General features: G+C 47.2%; 2 protein-coding genes across 2 annotated transcripts in view; both read left to right on the top strand.

The window, feature by feature from the left end:
- The first annotated feature begins 3,403 nt into the window (after nt 1–3,403).
- NOTO (notochord homeobox) lies at nt 3,404–8,115 on the top strand. The gene is made up of 3 exons (XM_007952667.1): nt 3,404–3,848; nt 5,804–6,015; nt 7,957–8,115. Exons 1-3 carry the CDS (start codon nt 3,404–3,406, stop codon nt 8,113–8,115), a joined length of 816 nt encoding a protein of 271 aa, XP_007950858.1.
- A 3,375-nt stretch (nt 8,116–11,490) lies between these two features.
- The window catches only part of SMYD5 (SMYD family member 5), a 17,137-nt gene continuing 7,954 nt past the window's right edge, over nt 11,491–20,673 (top strand). Inside the window, exons 1-6 of the mRNA XM_007952607.2 lie at nt 11,491–11,586; nt 17,427–17,535; nt 18,217–18,356; nt 18,774–18,895; nt 19,272–19,341; nt 19,909–20,013. Of these exons, the coding sequence (XP_007950798.1) occupies nt 11,491–11,586; nt 17,427–17,535; nt 18,217–18,356; nt 18,774–18,895; nt 19,272–19,341; nt 19,909–20,013 (642 nt within the window). The remainder of the gene's footprint in view (nt 11,587–17,426; nt 17,536–18,216; nt 18,357–18,773; nt 18,896–19,271; nt 19,342–19,908; nt 20,014–20,673) is intronic.

Genomic DNA, 20,673 nt, shown 5'->3' on the forward strand with positions numbered 1-20,673 from the left:
ATAATAATATAAGAGAATGAAAAGCCAGGCCACAGAGTAGAAGATATTTGCTTCTATATATTTTGCAACAAAGGACTTGAATCCAAAATAGCTATATCTAGCTCTACATATGAGAAAGTCTGCTTCCCTAAAGATTTACAGCCTTGGAAATCCTGTGGGGCAGTTGTACTCTGTCCTACACAGTTCTGTGAGTAGGAATTGACTCTGTGGCAGTAGGTTTTGTTTTTGTTTTTATCTATATACACATATTCTTACAAATTAACAAGAAAAAGATACTAATTCAATATAAAAAATCGCAAAACTCTTGAACAGACACTTCATGCAAAAGAAGACACCTACGTGGTGATAAGCATAGGAAAAGATGTTCAACAGGAAAACATTCAGGGAAATGCAAATTAAAGCCAAATTTGCTTAAGGTTCGCATAGCTAGTGGGGATCTGAAGCTACTAGTCAGGTAACTTCTCTTTCTCTATTATATGTAAAACGAGAATATATTAATGCCTATCCAAAAGAATTTACAGTCTGATGGGGTAGGGGAGTGAAACAACAGAAAATAGATAATTATGTATGGAAATATATTGAATTTATGTACTGCAAATCCAGCCCTACAGACACAATGACCAAATTATTTTCTCCTAAAAATTAGCAGTCTTATCAAAATGTTTATAAGCCTTCCAAGTTACAAGTTTTGTATTGTTCTTTGTTACTTCCTCATGATTCCATGTTGCTGGCAGATTAACCCACTGAGATTCTTGTTGACATGAAGCAGACACTTTCTCTGGGCCCTATAAATCTGGCCCCATTCTATCAATGCACCACTTTAAGCCCAGCATTAGTTTAGCCCAGCTCATCTGCTATTGTCAATAGCTTCCCCCCTCCAATCCACAAAAAAACAAACTCACTGCTGTAGAGTTAATCCGACTCATAGCAACCCCTCCTTGGGTTTCCGAGGTGGTATCTCTACGAGAGTATATTGCCCAATCTTCCTTCCGGGGAGTGGCTGGTGGGTTTGGACCGCCAGCCCTCTAGTTAGCAGTCAAATGCCTTAGGCACTTTGCCACCAGAGTTCCATCTCCCAACAATTTGTTGTTGTTGTTGTTATTTGCCGTTGAGTCGCCCCGACTCATAGCGACCCCTCCTTGGGTTTCCGAGGCAGTATCACTACGGAAGTAGGATTGCCCAACCTTCCTTCCGAATAGCTACCATTTATTGAGTTCTTTATTTTCTTTGTAGGACAATTAACTTAAAAAAAAAAAAAATACAATCTCATTTAATTCTTGTAACACATTCCATCCGGTAAATATTATTTTGCCACCTAAGAAATCTTTCCCATTTTACAGAAAATTGGGGCTTGGAGTGAACAAACCACATATCTGAGGTTATGGAAGTGTTCGATGACAAAGCTGGAAATTGAGGCTAGGTTTGTCTAACTCCAAAATCTACATTTGCAATTAGTGTTCCACTGTCCCACTACAGCATGAACTGGTATCTTTATGGGTCTGAAATGGTTGGTTCCCGCATCCCTTCTCACAAAGTGAGCTGTTGGTGCCTTGGCACTTCTGTCTGGGCGGTTCCTAGGGGTACCTTTCCGAGGAAAATCTCCTAAAAAGGAACACGTTGAGATGCCGGGTGGTGTATTTAAGTTATTGAGGTGGGAGAGTGTCTCTAGAAACTTCATTCGACTTTCCCAACTCCCAGTGGGTCTGATCTCAGATAAGGTAGCATCCCCCCAAGGCCCGTTCTCAGTGCAACGGTTTGCGTTCCCTCTTCTCTGACCCATCACACCGTGGCCAGAACACCATAAGCTTACATCTGCGGCCAGTCCAGCTTCCAGCTGCTCATTTCGTCCGCGGATGATCTCACGCTCCAAATTGGGAGGCTGCTCAGGCTGTGGCCAATGTTTGCTGAAGGTGTGTGTGTGTGTGTGTGTGTGTGTGTGTGTGTGTCCTGCGGCCGCCCACCCTAGCAAAGTTGCATCCGTCCCTACGTTGAAGCAGGGGGACATGTTTGTGTCTGAAATATATCCAAATGACACAGAACCGCCCTCGATCTGATCGGGTAGTTTCAATATTGGGCATTGATTTGGGAAGACGTAATGCGATAGGGAGCTCTGGTAGCATTGTGTCTAAGGCATTTGACTGCTAACCAGAAGGCTGGCGGTTCAAACCCACCAGCCACTCCTCAGGAAGGAAAGTTGGGCAATCTACTTCTGTAATGATACCGCCTGGCAAACCCGAGGAGGGGTCACTATGAGTTGAATCCCACTCCACGGCACATAACAACAACAATAATGCGATGGGAGCCTGGGAGTCAGGAATCCGTTAAGCCGCTAAACCCTACAATCACAGCATATCGCTCACTGTGCATCAGGCCAATTCTAAAAGCTTTACATGCATTAACTCATTTAATCCTCACAGCAACCCTATGATGTAAGTGCTATTTTTTATCCACTTTACAGGTAAGAAAGATGAGTTTGCTTCTGTGAAGATTTACAGCCTTGGAAACCTTTTGGGGCGGTTATATTCTGCCCTATAGGGTCGCTATGAGTCGGAATGGACTCGATGGCAGTGGGTGTGGTTTTCTGGTTTTATAGGGGATACAAATAGTAACTTTTTTGTTACCAAGGACAACAGCTAGTAAGTACTGATTGTCTATCTGTAAATTGGGGACAAAAATGCCTGTCCGACACCCATACAACTTAAGTTTTGTAGACCGTCAACCCCTATCAGTAATAATAAATTATCTGGAATCAGTATCTTGAACCCATTACAATACTCTACAGATTTATGTATTATAAAAACCCTTCCTTTAATTTTTTGCTTTCCACCTTTCTGGATATAGGAAAGATGCTTCCAGTGGGGTCCTAGGTGATGTGGACGCAAGTAAGTCCCGGTAAGGATCAAAAAAAAAAAAAAAACCCTGATAAGTAGATCCCAGTTCACAGCGTTGCCACGCCGAACCCCGAACCCCGACAAGATGGGCAACACTGTTCCTGTTACAAGGGGCAGAGGGTACCTAGAGGCTGAGTGGCTCGTCCAGGATTTCCCAGCGAGCAGTAGCGAGCTCAGGAACTTTTCGCCGACCGCACCAGTATGGGCATTTTTTTAAAGCCGAGGGAGAAAGTACACTCCTCGGCGCTGTGCGGGGCTTGGCTCGCCCGGGGTGCACTGCATCCTCTGAAGCCCCCGCGCGCACCGACACCAGGTTGTCTCAGACGTCGGCGGCGCGCACTAGGCCCCGCGCGGATCTCCGGGAAATAGGACACGCCCCGTTCCGCCCCGCCAAATTTAAGAGACCGCGCGGACGGCTGCGGTTATTCTTGACCAAAGTCTCCCTTTAGCAGGGTCTCCTCGCTCGCCTTGCCTGCCCTCTTCCCTGCCCCCGTCAGAGTGAGGACCTTGACATGCCCAGCCCCGGGCCGCGTCGCCGCCGATTGCCAGCTCTCTCCGGCTCCCCGGTCCAGGCCCCGCGCTCTGGCGGCTCTCCCGCGCCCCAGGCGGGGTTGCTCCAGCGCCGCCCCGCGGCCCCAGGCGTCACCCCGCGGGCGGATGCCCGGAGCACCCAAAGTAGCCCTGGCCGCCTCGAGTCCTCCTTCTCCGTCGAGGCCATCCTGGCTAGGCCGGACCCCAGCGCACCGGCCGCCTCCCAGTTATCAGTTTCTGCCTACGCCGCCCCGGGCTTCTGGGCAGTTCCCTCATGGTCCCCGGGTCCGGTTCTGCCTTGGGCATGCACGGCGACTTGGCTGCCCGCCTATCTGGGCGTGGGTCTTTACCCTTTGGGTCCTCAGACCCCTGTGCTGGGGCTGCGCGCGGCTCACTTCTGCGTTCTTCCAGGCCTTGGCGTTACAGGTACTGGGTGCTCGGGCTTCCCCGTTAGGAGAAATGGGGGGAGGAGATGGAGAGTGGAGGATTACAGGGATAGCGGAGAAGTCCCTGAGTTTCAGAACCACAAACAGGGGTTGGGAAGGATCCCTACGACCTTGAAACTGAGCCCCAAAAGAAGGATTCACTGAGACCAGACCCTGGCGCCTCGTTCCCCTGCACGCTACTGAGCAGGTGGAAGAGGTAGGAGTGGACACAGGTGCGCCAGGGAGGGTCTCAGAAGACTGGAAGCCTTGCTCTGGGTCCCTCACACCTTGAGAAGGGATTATATATAGTGCCTTGACACTCTACCATAACCTCTTTGGATAAGCTTGGTGGCACAGGCTTCCCCCAAGACAGCTCTTGTCCCTAACCCAGGCCGCTGTCTTTGCTGGGAGAAGTGGATGCCAATGGTGGTGGTCTTCAGTTGCTAAACTCATTGTATATAGTCCAGTCAACTCTGACTCATAGTGACCCTATAGGACAGGCTAGGACTTCCCCTTAGTTCCAAGGCTGTGATCTTTACAGAAGCAGACTGCCATGTCTTTCTCTTGGAGCTTACCTTTTCCATTAGCAGTAGAGTGCCTAACCACTGCACCACCAGAACTCCTTATGAAGGTTGGTAGGAGCTGGTGAATGCCCAGACCCCAGTCCTGACTCACTGTTCATTGTTGGTATCAACTTGGGCTCTACTCTTGACTGCTATGAGCCAACTCCCTCATAGCTCTCTTATTGCAGGGGCAGGGAAAGGATTCTGGCATCCCGGGCACTTAAATCTCAGTAAGAATTTAACTGTTGAGGTAACTTTGTCTTCCAGCATTAATATCCACCTACATGACCTTTTGCATGGTTCATCACTTCCTTATGTCACCAATGAGGAAAATAAGAACGAAAATTGTTCAGGCTTTATAACACCACACTTCTAAAATTCCAATGTGTTAGTTACCTAGTGCTGCCATAAGAGAAATACCACAAGTGAGTGGGTTTAAAGGCCAGAAATTTTTTCACAGTTCAGGAGGCTATGAGACCAAATTCAGTACATGGCTCTAAATGGAAGTCTTTATCTAGTTCAGCTTTTAGTAGCCAATAATCTTTGGCATTCCTGGGCTTATACATGTACCTGCTGTGTGCATTTGTCTTCGATATAGTACCTTCCCCTTGTGTGTGTCTGTCTATTCTGCTTTTTTATAACTCAGAAGTGTTTAGATTTATGACCCACCCTACACTGGGATGATATTATTAACATAATAAAACCCCATTTATAGGTATCAAACCAAAACCAAATTCACTGCCATTGAGTTGATGCTGACTCAGTGACCCTCACTGGGTTTCTAAGCCTGTAAATCTTTACAGAAGCAGACTGCCTCATCTTTCTTCTGTGGAGTGTCTGGTGTGTTTAAACCACTGACCTTTTGGTTAGCAGCCAAATGCCTTAACCACTGCACCCCCAGAGCTCCTTATTTAGAGGTACAGTGGTTAGAATTTCAACAGCTGTTTTGGAGGCACACATTTCAATCTATAACATTCATGAAGACATTGAAGCCATGCCTGACACATAGTTGGCAATCAAAAAGTATCTGCTGAATGAATGAAAAGGGTGAGTCTATTGAGGTCCCTTCTCTGCTCATCCCATGGGATTTCATGAAGTAGCCATGGAAAGGAGAATGAGGGCAAGGAGACACAGAGGTTTGGTAACTCCTACTGGGGACCAGAGGTTAAGCGACTCAGTGGAGAGTAGTGGATGTAGAAGTATTCAGCATTGTCCCTTCTTTCTCATTTACTTATCTTCTGTTATTTCTGTGCAGTCTCTTCCCACTCTGCCTTCTTGTTGCGTTACTTAGCCAAGGGGAAGGCATGGCAGTGGAGCCCTGTGTGTTCTCTTCCTCCAAGGTGGGGGATAAGTAGGTGCTCGCTAATGCCCCCTCCTGATGCTTGCTCTTTAGGCTTGGAGCTGACTCACTGCCCAGGACTCTGGGACCCCCCAGAGTGGTCCGCAGCAGAGGATCTTCCTGACATTGATCAACGAAAGAGGGTTAGAACTATGTTTAACTTGGAGCAGCTGGTAGAGTTGGAGAAAGTGTTTGCAAAACAGCACAATCTGGTGGGGAAGAAGAGAGCCCAGCTGGCAGCCCGGCTCAACCTTACCGAGAACCAGGTGGGAGCAGGTGATCCAGTGGGGTATGGGCTGCATCTGGGGACGGACACCACTTTCTGGGGGTGACATGGGCCTTCATCATCTGTGCCAGGTCAATGAGGGAGACAGGCCCTAATCACTGGCATACACTGTATCTGATGAGAAAAACAGTCCCATGTGAAATTACATTAAGGGAACAACACATGTTAATCCAGAAACTCATCTAAAACTTTGTAATATTTCCATGCTAAATAAAGAGCAGATGGTAAATTTAAGTAGGTCTTCAAGGGACTAGATGTTGATAATAATAAATATTCCCTTGACTCCCATATTGTTCTCCAAATATCATACTGTTTTTCTGCTCTTTTCATAGGCAAAGTTCTTAAGAACTTGCCCTGTGCACTGCCTCCTGTACTGCACTTCATTCCAATATAACTTCTTTCCCCACCATTCTATTGAAATTTATCATCAAGGTCTCTAATGACCTCCATGTTGCCAAATCCAATAGATACTCTCCTCATCTTAGTCTGCCACCCAGCAGTACTCATTGCAGTTGACCACCCTTTCCTCTATTGAAACACACTCTTCCCTTGACATCCAGGACACCACATTGTCTTGGTTTCCTTACCAGCTCTTTGGTGGCCACTTCTGCCTCCTTTGCAGATTACTTCAGTACTTTGTGACCTCACAGTCTCTTTCCACCAGACCTCATCTACTCCCAGCAGACTCATCTAGATAGTTTTGAACACCATCTATAAGCTGACAAGTCCCACATTTGTCCTTGCTCTTCTTACTCATATATCATCCCTACTTGGATGTCTCATAAGAAGGCACTTAAAAGTTAACAAGTCTAAACCTCAATTCTTGATTTTTTTCCCCCGGCCCAAACCTGTTTATTTCCTCATAAATGACTGCACCATCTACCCAGTTGCTCAAAAACCTACTCATCTTTGATTCCTCCTTCTCCCCCACTTCTAATCTATCAGTAGGCCTTGTCACCTCCAAACTCCAAAATATACCTGGAATTTTTAGTGTCTCTCCATTGGTCTCAACTTCCACAACTTGCAGATCTCACTGGATCACAGCAAGTGTCCCAACTGTCTCCCAGCTTCTGCTTTAATCCATTCTTTAAAAAATAGCCAGACATGCAATTCACATAAAATATCAATAGGATTATGTCACATTTTATAAAGCCTCAAACCTGACAGTCTTCAGGGTCCTTGGTGATCTGACTCTTGCTAACCTCAACCATTTCCCTCCCTTCACTTTCCTCTCTTACTCTTACATTTTGACTGTGTTACCCTCCTTTTGGGAGCTCTGGTAGTGTAGTGCCTAAGGCATTTGACTGCTAACCAGAAGGCTGGTGGTTCAAACTCACCAGCCACTCCTCAGAAGGAAGGGTGGGCAATCTACTTCCATAGAGATACCACCTTGGAAACCCAAGGAGAGATCGCTATGAGTCGGAACTGACTCGATGGCAGTGAGTTTGGTTTGGTTTGGTTTACCCACCTTTCTGCTCCTCAAACACACCAAGCTTTTGTTCTACTTCATAGCTTTCTTACAAGTTGTCCCATGTCCTGCTACCAGATTGATCTTTCATTCTCTCAGCCTTGGCTTAATTGCTGGTTCCCAGCCTCCTGTTCCTACCTTCATCTGTGTTTATATATGTTTTTGTTCATATTTGATATTAGTCTTCCTCCACCAGACCTCATGTATCTCTTCTCTTGCTCACCACTGTATCACCATCACCTAGGACCATGTCTGGCACATAGGAGGAGCTCATTAGATACTTAATGAATGTATGAATGGTGACTGCAATTTAGGAAAGAATGTTTTGGAGAGGTACTTCCCTTAGAAAAAAGCATGTTTTTACCAGGCAGAGAGAGGAGGTCACAGTAGGAATGGGGAAGAAGCAGAAACTTTGGTCACATTCTGATCTCTGCCCACTGCCCCCAATTATAGGTGAGGGTCTGGTTCCAAAATCGCAGGGTCAAGTATCAGAAGCAGCAAAAGCTGAAACTGTTGGCCTCATCCGCCACAGCTGCCTCTCTGGACAAGCCCTTCAGCAGCTCTGACACCAGCATCCAGAGTGAAGACATCGACTCAGGAGTGGACAGCTGAAGACTGGGCAGAGGCTCTACCCAGGATGTCTGGGCTCGTTCTTCCTGGGGACACCCACTGGACTTCTCTCCCTCACATGTACATTTAGCCTTCTCAGAGCCACAGGGCACCAGAGAAATCTAACCTGTCAAGGGGCTCCATTTTCTATATAGATTCCTGGGAGGTTGGAGTAATGTAATGGTCAGAGGCACAGACGTTGATCTTCAGTTCTATGTCCTTGGCCAAGTTACTGAACTTCTGAGCCTTTTGTCTCTGTGTAATGAGTGTGTTGTTAATTTATACCTTCCAGGGATGAGGTGATGTCTGTGAAGCACTTAAAAGGTGCCAGGCCTAGTGCTAAGTTCAGTGACTGTTAAGGCCCTCCTCACCTGAGGGAGTGCTGGGTTCTACACTGTCCTGGACTCCTCAGGGATTAATCTTTTCCTGGCCTGGCTGTGAGAAAAGAGCCTTCTTGAATCAGTGTTTGGGCATAGAAGATTCTTTCCTACCAGGGCTAGTGGAGTCAAGAGTAAGGAGGAGGCAGCAAAGAGACCATTTAGCCCCCTTCTCCCTAGTTTCTTAGTTTTTTTGTTTTGTCTGAACTGTTACCACCCTTAGAAGGAGCACGGGCCCAGCTGCCTTCCTGGAGCAGACATGCTACCCTGATCAGCATCCAGCTATTTGCCTCAACTTCCTCTTCAACTTTAGATACAAACCAAACTCAACTCACTACTGTCGAGTCGAATCCGACTCATAGCGATCCCTCCTTGGGTTTCCGAGGCAGTATCTCTATGGAAGTAGATTGCCTAATCTTCCTTCCGAGGTGTGGCTGGTGGGTTTGAACCACCACCCTTCTGGTTAGCAGTCATATGCCTTAGGCACTATTTTACTATCTTTGGCAAGACTAGCATTTTATTATAAACTCTGTTGTATTTTCACAAGATGGTTATTATTTCCCTTTTATGACCCTCATGACTCCCATTCCTTCCAAAGAATCTGCTCACTTTTTCCCTAAGATGCCAGGCTGATAGCAGACCCCTGTGAGGCCTGCCACCAGCATTTCTAGAGCTCCACATTTCTGGGCCGGTCTCTGTTGAGAGTATTGATCAGAATCTGGAATGGCTCCTAGTGATGGAGGTGAAGAGTCATGTCTGTGGTGGAAAGATGCCTGTGCTGCCACATGGTGGTATGAGAGATATCCTTAGCTGTTCTCTGTGCAGGGATTTCTGAAGAAAAGCAGGGTGTAGGTGTGGCCTCGCCTTCAAAGTATCATTTGCCCCCAAGAGGACCATCCTCTCACCCAGTTTGCAGACTTGGAAGGCCAGGATCCAGCTTGGAGAACTCTGCTCTGTCCTGGTCCTTCAGGGAAATGCTTCCTAACACTGGCCTTAAAGTTAACTCTATTAGAAACCAACTGCATCTGCCTTTTCCAGGAAAAGGTTCAACTTTTTTTTTTCTGGTAAATCAACAGTTACCTGTTAAGCAGTTACTAGGCTCCACTCAGGGAGCTCTGGTAGCATAGTGGCTAAGGCACTTGACTGCTAACCAGAGGGCTGGCGGTTCAAACCCACCAGCTACTCCTTGGAAGGAAAGTTGGGCAATCCTACTTCCATAGTGATACTGCCTCGGAAGCCCAAGGAGGGGTCGCTATGAGTCAGGGATGACTCGATGGCACATAACAACAACAACAACAAGGCTCCACTCAAGGAGCTTTGGTGGCATGGTGGGTGTTCTGATTTCCTAGTGCCACTCTGACAAGAATATACCACAAATGGAATGGCTTGAACAAACAGGAGTTTATTCTCTTACACTTTTGGAGGCTTTTAGTCTGAGTTCCAAGTGCCAGGCTCTAGGGGCTGGGTGAAAGCCCCTCAAGCTTGGGCTTCAGCTCTGCCTCCTACTCCCTGTCCACTGAAGCTGGAGCTTTTCTTCACTCAGCTGCTGGCTGCTGAGGCTGACAAGCCAAGGTTGACAAGTAAAAAGGCACAGTCCCAATGTTGCCAAACAACATGGCAGGCCACGAATTCAAGTCCAGATGAAATCCCAAGATGAGCAGGGCATGGAAGGCTGCTGAATGACGACTTGGCTACATACAGGGTTCAAGCATGTCAAAAGGCTAGAGACCAATCCCAAAGCTTCTCCTTATTTATGGGAAGCAGACAACATCCCTAAAGCAGCTACTCAGCTGCTCGTGGCAGATTCCACCATGGAGTTGATTGCCAGTCTCATCATGAGGAACAACTATCACCAGCTGCCCAGACACTCAACCATGCCCAGTTAAGTTGATATGCAACTTTAACTACCACAGTGGGTAAGGTGTTTGGCTGCTGACCAGAAGGTTGGTGGTTCAAACCCACCAGCTGCTCCATGAGAGAAAGATAAGGCAATCTACTTTGTACCTTGGAAACCCAATGGGACTCGCTGTGAGCTGGAATCCATTCGATGACAGTGGGTTTAAGTTTCACTCAGCTCTGGTGGCATAGTGGTTAAGGCATCTGGCTACTAACCAAAAGGTTGGCGGGTCAAACACACCAGCTCTTCTGCTGGAGAAAAATGAGGCAATTGACTTGATGGCAGTGGAGTTTCGTTGGCTTCACTCGATGCCCAAATGTCACCATGAGACCAGAGCAGATGCTGACAGATGCCTTCTCAAGGGACAAGGGACATCATTTAGGGGGCACGGAAACACAGTAACAAGGCATGGTGGTCAGGTCAAGCTGTGGGGACAAATGCTATATGTCAGTGGCTTGCAGCATTTTAGGAGTTCTAAATGAGAGAATATACTTCTGCCCTGCTGTTCTCAGGTCAGTGTGCATACTCAATTCTGCATATAATTTCAGGGGTCCTCAGATCTCACCCACCAGCCACTACTTCTGTAGTGATACTGCCTAAGAAACCCAAGGAGGGGTCGCTAAGTCAGATCCCACTCCTTAGCAGTGAGTTTCATATCTCTTGACGTCCACTATGGCCCCCTCTACCACCCCCAGACCGATACTGAAGAGTCTAAGAGAAGCAAAAGTCCAACTTGATCTTTCCTATTTCTGCCTACTGCTAAAAGGGTTATAGGATGGATAGGTTGGGTCAATGTGCTCCAGGGCGAGTTTCAGGATATGGTACAGGAACTTGGACATACAGCCTCTACTATAGAGATACATACTAACCACGAAGACACAACTAAACTGCACAGAAATAAAAGCACAAAGGCAGGCCTAGCTACACACAAACAACCAATCAGGCCTAAACACAGACAAGACCGATCCAAATTGAGACTAATGGACACACGAACCCTCCCGGCCTCTCCGACACTTGGGCCAGGGGTGGGGCCAGCGAAGGGCGGGGCTTCCCGGGTCGAGGCAGGGTTAAGGGTCAGGAGGCGGAGGCGCCGGCGCCCCCAAGATGGCGGCCTCCATGTGCGACGTGTTCTCTTTCTGCGTGGGCGTGGCGGGCCGGGCCCCAGTAACCGTGGAAGTCCGCTTCGTGAGCAGCTCCAAGGTGAGGCCAGGGCGGATTTCGCCGGGAACCCTTATCGCTTTTGGCCTTGGAGACAATCCCCTGGGACCCCAATCCCAGAGGCTAGAAGCTTCTCTACCACTCGGATGCTGCGGCCCAGCTCGCTGCCTGGTGGCTCCCTACCGGTCCCCACGCGCAGGCTCAGGGCGTGGTCACGCGGTGGACCAGGGGCCTCCGGAGTCTCCTTGCGCGCCCCCTCCCCGCGGAACCGGGCCCGCCTGTCAGCAGCCCTACCGAGGCTGCTGGGGGAGGGGCTGGGGGACATTGCTGCTGGGCCTTGGGAGCGGTGGACGGGTACGTGCTGGGCAGAGGGAACTGAGATGCCAAAAAGCGTGGGTCCTGAGGGAACTTTCTTAGTGAGATTTGGGTGAGGGGTGAGGAGAGAGAACAGGACCCTTCAGGAATGGTCTTAGATTGCTGACGGAGCATACTAGAGCTTCTGTTAAAATTAAAGCAAAGAGTTTATCGAAGGAACATAGCGATCCGGAATCCACAGCAATTCCTGGGGATTCATGAAAGTACTGCGGAAAGGAATTTTTCACAGAGCTTAAATACAGAAATCCGGGAACTTACAAGGAAAAAATTCTGATTGGTTGACATTTACAATCTCAGGCTTGAACAGACACAGGACAGTGGCGAGATCCTTTAAACATTATTTTGCTAATCGTAAAGTTTGAATCATTTAACAGTTTATGAATATTTTGAGGGCCAGCCTGAGTGAATGTTGTTCCTGGGAGCATGTTGTGAGAGGAAGAGGGACGAGGGGACCCTGTAGGCTTCCTGAGGTATGCTGGCTAGCTGACTTTTGAAGGTCAGGTCAGAATAAGCAGTATGCAGAGAAATATGGAGTCTGGCCTAAATCTTTGGCTACAGCCTCTTATGCCAAACATTTAGTTCTTTTGAGCTCCTTCACAATCTCCATTTTTGATCAAGAATTTCTATAGAAATTTGATGATCACTATTTTAAAAGTGTCTTCTGCATGGACTTACCAACCCTTCACCTTGCTATGTGTGGAACCTCATCTCTGAGGTAAGCAGGTCTTAAGTTACCCACAAAGGAGTAACTTGTCTTCTTGGGGTTTTTTTTGATTAGTTATAGATGTGCACCTATTCTAAATAGGCTTTTAAGGCTCCAGATGCTCCCCATGAAAGGAAGCCAGATACCATCTGTTCATTGGTGGCTTCTTACCTTGATAAGCCTCTAAGCCCTGGTTGCTTACAGGAGATAGCTGGGCAACAGCACAGACTCCTTTGCTGTGCCATAGCTTGGACCTCTGCTTCTGTGATTTTTTTTTTAAGAAGGGGTATGTATGACAATGGTCTTATAAGCTTATTTGTATGATCTGAATTCCCAGGTGTATAGTCGAGCTGACAAGGGTCAAGGTTGTAGTCACTTCTTGGTCACAGCCAGCTACCCAGAGGGACCAAGTAGTTGAACCTGTGGGCTTGGGACCATAGCTGCAGGGGACATCAAGCTCAATTGGTATAGCATTCTACACAAAACATTGTTCCACCTCCTACTTTGGCAAGTAGTGAGTAGCGGCTGGGATCTTAAAAGCTTGTAAGCTGCCATCTAGATGCAACAATGGGTCTCTCCACATCCAGAGCAAAGAAGAATGAAGAAAACCAAAAATTCATGGAAACAATTAGTCCTAGCGACTGGTACACTATCTGATCTGCAGCCTATATGACTGTGAGACTAGAAGAACTAGATGGTGCCCAGCTACCACTGTCAACCACTTGGAGAGGGATCTGTGTAGGATATCCTGGGTAGAGAGGGAGAACAATGTGGGACAAAACTCAAATTCATTTGGAGAAAAAAAAAGGGGGAGGAGACCAGGTTTGCTGGTCTGATAGAGCCTGGTGGAACCACTGAGACTATGGCCCCTAGCTGCCCTTCGGGTCTGGAATTGAACCCGCACCTGTGGCTTCCAGCCAAACAAAAGACAGGTATATGAGTTGAACATTTACCTGAGGTAGATACACTCCTTGGAGAGAACAGTCATGGGAGAAAGGAGGCTACTTATACATAGGGAGACAGCCCAGGGGGCAGGAGTGCATGAAGGGATGGACACACACACACACAAAGAAGGGGTATGTATGTAAGAGCAAGTAGGAATACTTGGTAGAGAGGGGCATTGTCCAAAGTGAAGAGTAGAGCTATTAAGAAATTTCTGTTTCCTCTAAAGTATCATGGAATTAGGACTGGAGCCTGAAGATGTGGAAACATTTGAAGGGTTTTTAAGAGGGATTAAAAAAAACAAAAAACAAAATCCCTGCCATCAAGTCAGTTCTGACTTTAGTGACCCCCACTGGGTTTCCAAGGCTATAAATCTTTACAGAAGTAGATCACCTCATCTTCCTCCTGCAGAGCAGCTGGTGGATTTGAACCACCAACCTTCTGGTTAGCAGCCAAATGCCTTAACCACTACATCACTAGAGTGCCTTCTATTTTTAAGTGGGATAGTTACATGATTTTATCCTTTTTATTCTGTTTTAAAAGTTCATTGTAGAAAAGCAGAAAATACATGTAAGGAAAAAAAAAGATAAAAATCACTCATAAACCTATTATACAAAGATATTTTTCACATTTTTTTTCTATATTTGTACAAATAATATATATTCAAATTACGTTTTTAGAACTGCTTTTTGATGGAGTCCTGATGGCACAGTGATTAAAGTACTCACCTGCTAACTGAAAAGTCGGTGGTTTGAACCCACCAGCCACACTGCTGAAGAAAAATGTGGTAATCAGCTTTCCTAAAGATTACAGCCTTGGATAACCTTGCGGGGGTGGGGTGGGGGTGCAGTTCTATTCTGGTCCATAGGGTTGCCATCAGTTGGAATCAACTTGCCTGCAATGGATTTGGTTTGAGGTTGGCTTTTTGATACAGGAATAATTTTTTTACTATCAATGATCCTATTTCTATGTATTAATTTTTAAGAGCTGAGTAACATTCTATTTTATGGCAGGACCACAGTTAATTCAACCAACCAACCCCTTACTTACAGACATTATGTTTTGTCTAATTTTTCATCTGGGAAACTGGCTCAAACGTCTTGGAGCTTAATTTCTGTGCACACGTGCTTGTGTTCTCTCCAGCACCAAGTATTTTCTTACTTAGTTATCTTTGCCAATTGCTATGTGCAAAATGGTATTGCTTTGTTTTCATTTACAGTTTTTGGTTAGTGAGTGTCTTAGTTATTTAGTGCTGCTATAACAGAACTACTTCAAGTGGGTGGCTTTAACAAACAAATTTATTTTCCCCCAGTTTAGGAGGCCATAAGTTGAATTCATGGTGCTGACCCTAGAGGAAAGTTTTTTTTCTCTCACTTTCTGCTCTGGAGGAAGGTCCTTGTCTCTTTAGCTTCTCCTTCTTGTTTCCTTGGAGATCTCCGCGTGTCCTGGCATCTGTTTTACCCCATCTCTGTTCACCTGTTAGCTTGTTTAATCTCTTGTATCTCAAAAGAGATTGACTCAAAACACACCCTATGCTGCTAATCTTGTCTCATTAACATAATAAAGACAGTGTATTCCTAAATAGAATTAAAGCCACAGGGTTAGGATTTACAACACATTTTTGAGGGACACAATTCAATCCATAACAGTGAGACTGAATAATTTATCATGTATAGTGGTTGTGTGTATTCTTAGTCCTTGCCCAAGATGCCAGTTCTCTAGTCTTTGTTTCTTCCTGATCTCATCTTTATACGGCTCCAATTCCCCAGCCCAACTTTCCACTCCAGGGGCTTCTAGAGCATTCCAATTTCCTAGGTAAACCAGCTCCCCTATATCCTGGTTTCCTCAGCTGCTCACATCTCCCACCTCCACCTCAGGGGCTCTAAAGCTCCTGGTTGATTTCAGCAACCACATGCTACCTCAGTGCACAATGTGATACTCTCTCAGGTCCTTGACCTCTATTGTGCAGTGATATTCACCTTTACTTTCATTTAGCCTCCTAATCTCTTGCTCTTTGATTTCATCACTTCAGCTGCCCTCCTTGCCCAATTATCCGGTCCAGCCTTTTATCAAAACCCCAGCTCTGAAAGAATGACCTGGATGCTCTCTCAGTGCCTGCCACTGATCTGCTGCTGGGAAAAATCACATACCCACCCTGACATAACAAGATGGATTATTCTGGGCTTTTTGCATATTCATCAAGTGGGTTTGGTTTGTGATTTTTTTTTTTTTTTTTCCTTGTGCTGTCTTCCTCAGGTTAACACATTGTTATGCTGGGTTTTTTGTTGTTTTTGGTAACATGGAGAAACTTTGTATTTTTTTCTGTTATTGAATAGTTTAACGAGAATTACTTTTAAGGTTTGAGAGAGCTGGATCATGAAATCATATAGGCTGGGGTCCTCCCATGGGGGTAGTCTTTGGACATTAACAGGAACGATTTTCAGGAATTACCAACTAGTCTACCACAGGCATGACCAGGTACAGTTCTAGGAAGACAGTCAAGGGTATGTCCACAGCTTGGCCCAGTGGTTTTGTTTCTTCTCTGCTCTTCCATTACTTTAGTGCTACTACTGTTATCTACTGCTAGGTAGACTCCCTGAGTTGTTCACAGGATTCAGATTTACGGCTTGTGGGTTGCCCGGAGCCTGTCCTGTCTACACATAATTACTACTCTGAACTTTGGAGGCATCCCTGTCTGGCCAGTGCACCAGTCTAGTACGAACCAGGGCTACTCGGAAGGCCATGATATGAGGGGACATTTCACTGCTGGGTCAGTTTCTTTTCTTCCTTTGTTGTGGTGGCTCAGTATTGGCAGGATCACCGCTCCTGTTCTCTAAGTGAACAGCGGTAGTAAGTACCCTACAAGGTCTGCCTAGATACTGAAGCTCTCTCCTGAGTCCTGCACATTTGGGAGATGGCAATTTAGAAATTGTTTTCTCATTTTTCATCCTTACATAATACAGGCAATGCTTTACCAGTCTTTCTCAAACTTTAACATGCATATGAATCATTTTAGTCTTGTTAAAATGTAGATTCTGAATCAGTGGGTCTGTGGTGGGGCCCAAAATTCCGCATTTCTAACAGTTGATGTTGCCAGTTCACGGACCTCACTTTGAGTAGCAAGGAGCTAGCACTTTCGAGGTACATTCACCTGTGCTGTATCATTGCATCCTGAAAACTACCTGGTAGATGTTTTAATACTCATTCTTCAAAGGGGAAAGTGATGCAAAGAAGTGAAACAGTTGACTTAAAGGCTCACAGTATGAGGACAGGTGCTAGGATTAGCCCATTCCTTTCAGTGCAACACCTGAGCACTCTGAGGTGCTGCAGGTACCAGCTGGCCAGGGAAGTAGAGTACACCCTTCCCTAAACTGGGCCTCCCCCTCCTATGGTGTAGGATTTCTCTGTAACCCTGAGCAGTAGCAGCAGCAGCAACAATAGCAACAACAAGAACATCACAACAACAACATCACTGCCAGGTTTCCGGAGAGGCACGTGGCTGACTGATGGAAGGCTCCCCTACTGTCACCGGCTCCTGCTACAGGAGATCCAGCCTCCTATGAGCCTCAGCCCTGCTCTGGCCATTCTAAAAATTCTCTTCTGAGTATTCTGAGCTGGCTGCCCCTGTTCGGTCCCCCTGCTCTGAATGGTCTTCAAGTGGTGTGACTGAGAGTAGGTCAGAGCTGCATTTCTAGAGGAGGCGGTTATGGTGGGTGCTGTCCATTCTCCATGAACCGTCTGTAGGCAGAGGCCTCTGCTGAGAGGGAGGCAATGGGAGTGAGGCTGGATGGGCCTCCAGGTGTCACTGGAGCTATGTCCTCTACCCCTTCTAATGGCCATCCTATCCCTTCTCTGCCCTTAGGGAAAAGGGCTATTTGCCAAACAGCTGATCAGGAAGGGAGAGACCATCTTCATTGAACGGCCCCTGGTGGCTGCTCAATTTCTTTGGAATGCACTTTATCGCTACCGAGGTGAGCACATCTCCTCTCCCGCTCCTCATGGCCCAGTCACCTTTGTGCACAGGAAGAGAGGTGTTTAGATCCCTACTGACTGATCTTCCTTTGGGAGAAACATGCCTGAGAACTATGCCTCTGACCAACCTCAGGCCATTTGGGGCTGTGAGCCTGCATTAGAGCAGTGCTCCCTGGCTAGAGGACTTGTCACTTAGGCAGAACTCAGAGCTTGGTCCCATAGTGTAAGGGACTGGATGTCATGCTGAAGGGCTCTGAGCCAAAGGAGAACACCACTAAGAGGAGGACGTGTGGCTCTTGATCAAAGAAGGCCACGTTAGGGCTCAGAAGCAAGTTGGATGCCTTGGGCTTTGTGGCCACATACTTTTTGCACATTTTTCTTAGCCTGGACCCCATCTGTGAAAGGAAGGCCAGTTGACTTCAGTGTGTGGGGAAAGCCCCCCCATACTGAGTCCCAGTGAGGAGCAGGGAGTCAGAAGGGGGGTGGGGGGTGGGGCGGGGCGGGCAGGCTCCTGGGGGGGAGGAGGTGAAATCCATTCATTCATTACATTTATTAATGTAGTCAGTTGTTAATTTATTCAGTCACTTTGCAAACTTACTGACAAACTGCTGTGTGCCAGGCACTGTTAAGCACTCTGCTCTTGAGGCACTTACAAGGTCGTGCCTGGCTCTTACCCTCAGCCTGTGACCACTGCCTTCGGGCCCTGGAGAAGGCAGAGGAGAACGCCCAGAGGCTGACTGGAAAACCAGGCCAAGTTCTGCCTTACCCAGAGCTGTGCACTGTGCGGAAGGACCTCCACCAGAACTGTCCCCAGTGCCAGGTGAGCATCCCTGGGCAGAGGGGGGAGGCCTTACCTGGGGAGTGAGAACAGCCTGGTCCTGGCCCTCGAGAATGCCAACAGAGGGTAAGATGTTGAAAAGGCTTAGTTACTGTTTTAGTGTTGGCTTCACTGTTTCAATTCCATTTCTAGAAAATAGGCTTGGTGGGGGCTTGCCCTCTTCATTTGACCTCCTCTTGCTCCTCTGCCTGGCAGGGGTTTTCCCTTCTACCTAAAACATTGTCTTCCCTTCTTGTGGTTTTACAAGCCTGGGTTAGGTGCCCTCTCCCTGCCCTCAGAGACCCTTGTGCTTATTGCTCAGGGACTGTTTGTAGAAGGAATGCAGTTACAAGCTGTGCCTCAGCCCCTGCTCACCCCATGGCCAGCTTCTAGGGTGCTGACTTCTACCTCACCTAATAGGTGATGTACTGCAGTGCAGAATGTCGCCTGGCAGCTGCTGAGCAATACCACCAGGTCCTGTGCACAGGGCCCTCCCAAGATGACCCTTTGCATCCTCTCAACAAGCTGCAGGAGGCATGGAGGTAAGCAGCATTTCCTCTCTTCTTTCCTTTATCTCTCTTTCCCTGCCTGCCTCAGCTCATCAGCCATCTTTCTTAAGTACCCCCCATTTTCCCTTCATTCTTAGGGTTAAATACAGGCCACAGTACCCAACCCCTTGCCTTTAATCTCAGCTAATGGCCAGTCCTGCCATTCTTAGCATTTTACCCACTCCCACAAAGGTCCTCATTAAGTGCATAAGGATGCAAAGTCCTGCCCAAGTTCCCTGCCTGTGTCTTTCTTTCTTTGATTATAAGTGAAACTAGTACAAAGTATTCTCTGTACCTATCAGACTAGGCTTCCCTGAGCTCAGCTACTGGGGAGGGAATTTCTAGGCCAAACTTTTTTCTGTCTCCCCAGGAGTGTTCATTATCCCCCTGAGACTGCAAGCATCATGCTGATGGCCCGGATGGTGGCCACAGTGAAGCAGGTGAGCCCGCCTGCCCCTCTTGAGCAGCTGACTTTGGCCCATTCAGCCCTTGGCCTCTGTCTTCTCACCTCAAGGCCCTGGCTTGGATACAGAGTTCTCTCTGGTTTCCCAAAGGAGGACCGCTTGCTATGTAAAACCTTAGGAGTAGGCTAATTGTAAATCAGGCATAAGGCGTGGGGAATGGAGGCTCATTTCCCCTTTGATCTTTAAGAGAATTTCTTGGATAGTAGCAATTCATGTGTTTGATTTATAGGTACCACCTTTTCAGGATTATGTCTCTTACATAAAGTGAGACCAATCACTGTATAACTCCTTTCAGCCTTATTTTCCTAAGCCTTACTAGCTTGGCTCCATCTGGAGTGGGTAGAGTGGGGAGGAAATGTCCCAAGCAGAGGAAGTGTTTACCTCGATGATCATGTTTAATGGTGTTTCCTGATGGCAAGAGCTTTAGAATGATAGCCTATCCCCTCCCATATGGATGGGACTGTCAGTAAGGAGGTGGGGTGTCCGTGAGTCCATGTGGGTGCATGCACACCTATGACCCTTCACTATACTTGTTCCATGCAGGCTAAGGATAAGGATCGTTGGATCAGGCTGTTCTCTCAGTTCTGTAATAAAACAGCCAACGAGGAGGAAGAAATTGTCCATAAACTCCTGGGGGACAAATTCAAGGTTGGTGTTCTCCCATGATCCCTACCCTGCTAATACCCTGAGATGCCTATGGCTGCCTGCGGGGAGCTTCACATTTGGTCCCTTCCCAGCAATAGGAAGGGGTTAGAATTCAGGCCCAAAAATCAATAAATAGTAACAGGAATAACTGTTTTTTCAACTTGATGACCTGATGTGGCCCTGAAATTGAGAAGTGGGAAAATGGGTGGTCACAGAGGAACATGAGGCTGGGTACCCCACTTGGAAGTGCTCCTTACCCTGATGTGGGAAGGCAGGACCCCCATGGTAGGATAACAGTTACCATCAAGTCCATTCCAACTCATGGTGACCTCATGTGTGTGTCAGAGTTAAACTGTGCTCTATAGGGTTTTCAATGGCTGATTTTTCAGAAGTAGATCACCAGGTCTTTCTTCTAAGGTACCTCTGGATAGACTCGAACCGCCAAGCTTTCAGGTAGCAGCTGAGCACTTAACAGTTTGCATCATCCAGACCCTCCTCATGTTAGGATAGCAGTAGAAAAATCAGGTGGTTGTTGTTGTTGTTAAGTGCCGACGAGTCGTTTCTGACTCATAGCGACCTCCATGCACAGCAGAACGAAACACTGCCCGATCCCGCGCCAGCCCCACAATCCCTGCTATACTTGAGCCCATCATCGCAGCCACC

Source organism: Orycteropus afer, unplaced genomic scaffold (assembly GCF_000298275.1).
Source record: "Orycteropus afer afer isolate SDZICR_OR568_19922 unplaced genomic scaffold, OryAfe1.0 scaffold00354, whole genome shotgun sequence".
Lineage (NCBI taxonomy): Eukaryota > Metazoa > Chordata > Mammalia > Tubulidentata > Orycteropodidae > Orycteropus > Orycteropus afer.

Bases quoted from the DNA above. Each gene is read 5' to 3' on its own strand.
- NOTO (XM_007952667.1), top strand. From the start codon at position 3,404: ATGCCCAGCCCCGGGCCGCGTCGCCGCCGATTGCCAGCTCTCTCCGGC. The intron at 3,849-5,803 runs GTACTGGGTGCT...CTTGCTCTTTAG, and splicing joins TCCAGGCCTTGGCGTTACAG to GCTTGGAGCTGACTCACTGC. The intron at 6,016-7,956 runs GTGGGAGCAGGT...CCCCAATTATAG, and splicing joins TCAACCTTACCGAGAACCAG to GTGAGGGTCTGGTTCCAAAA.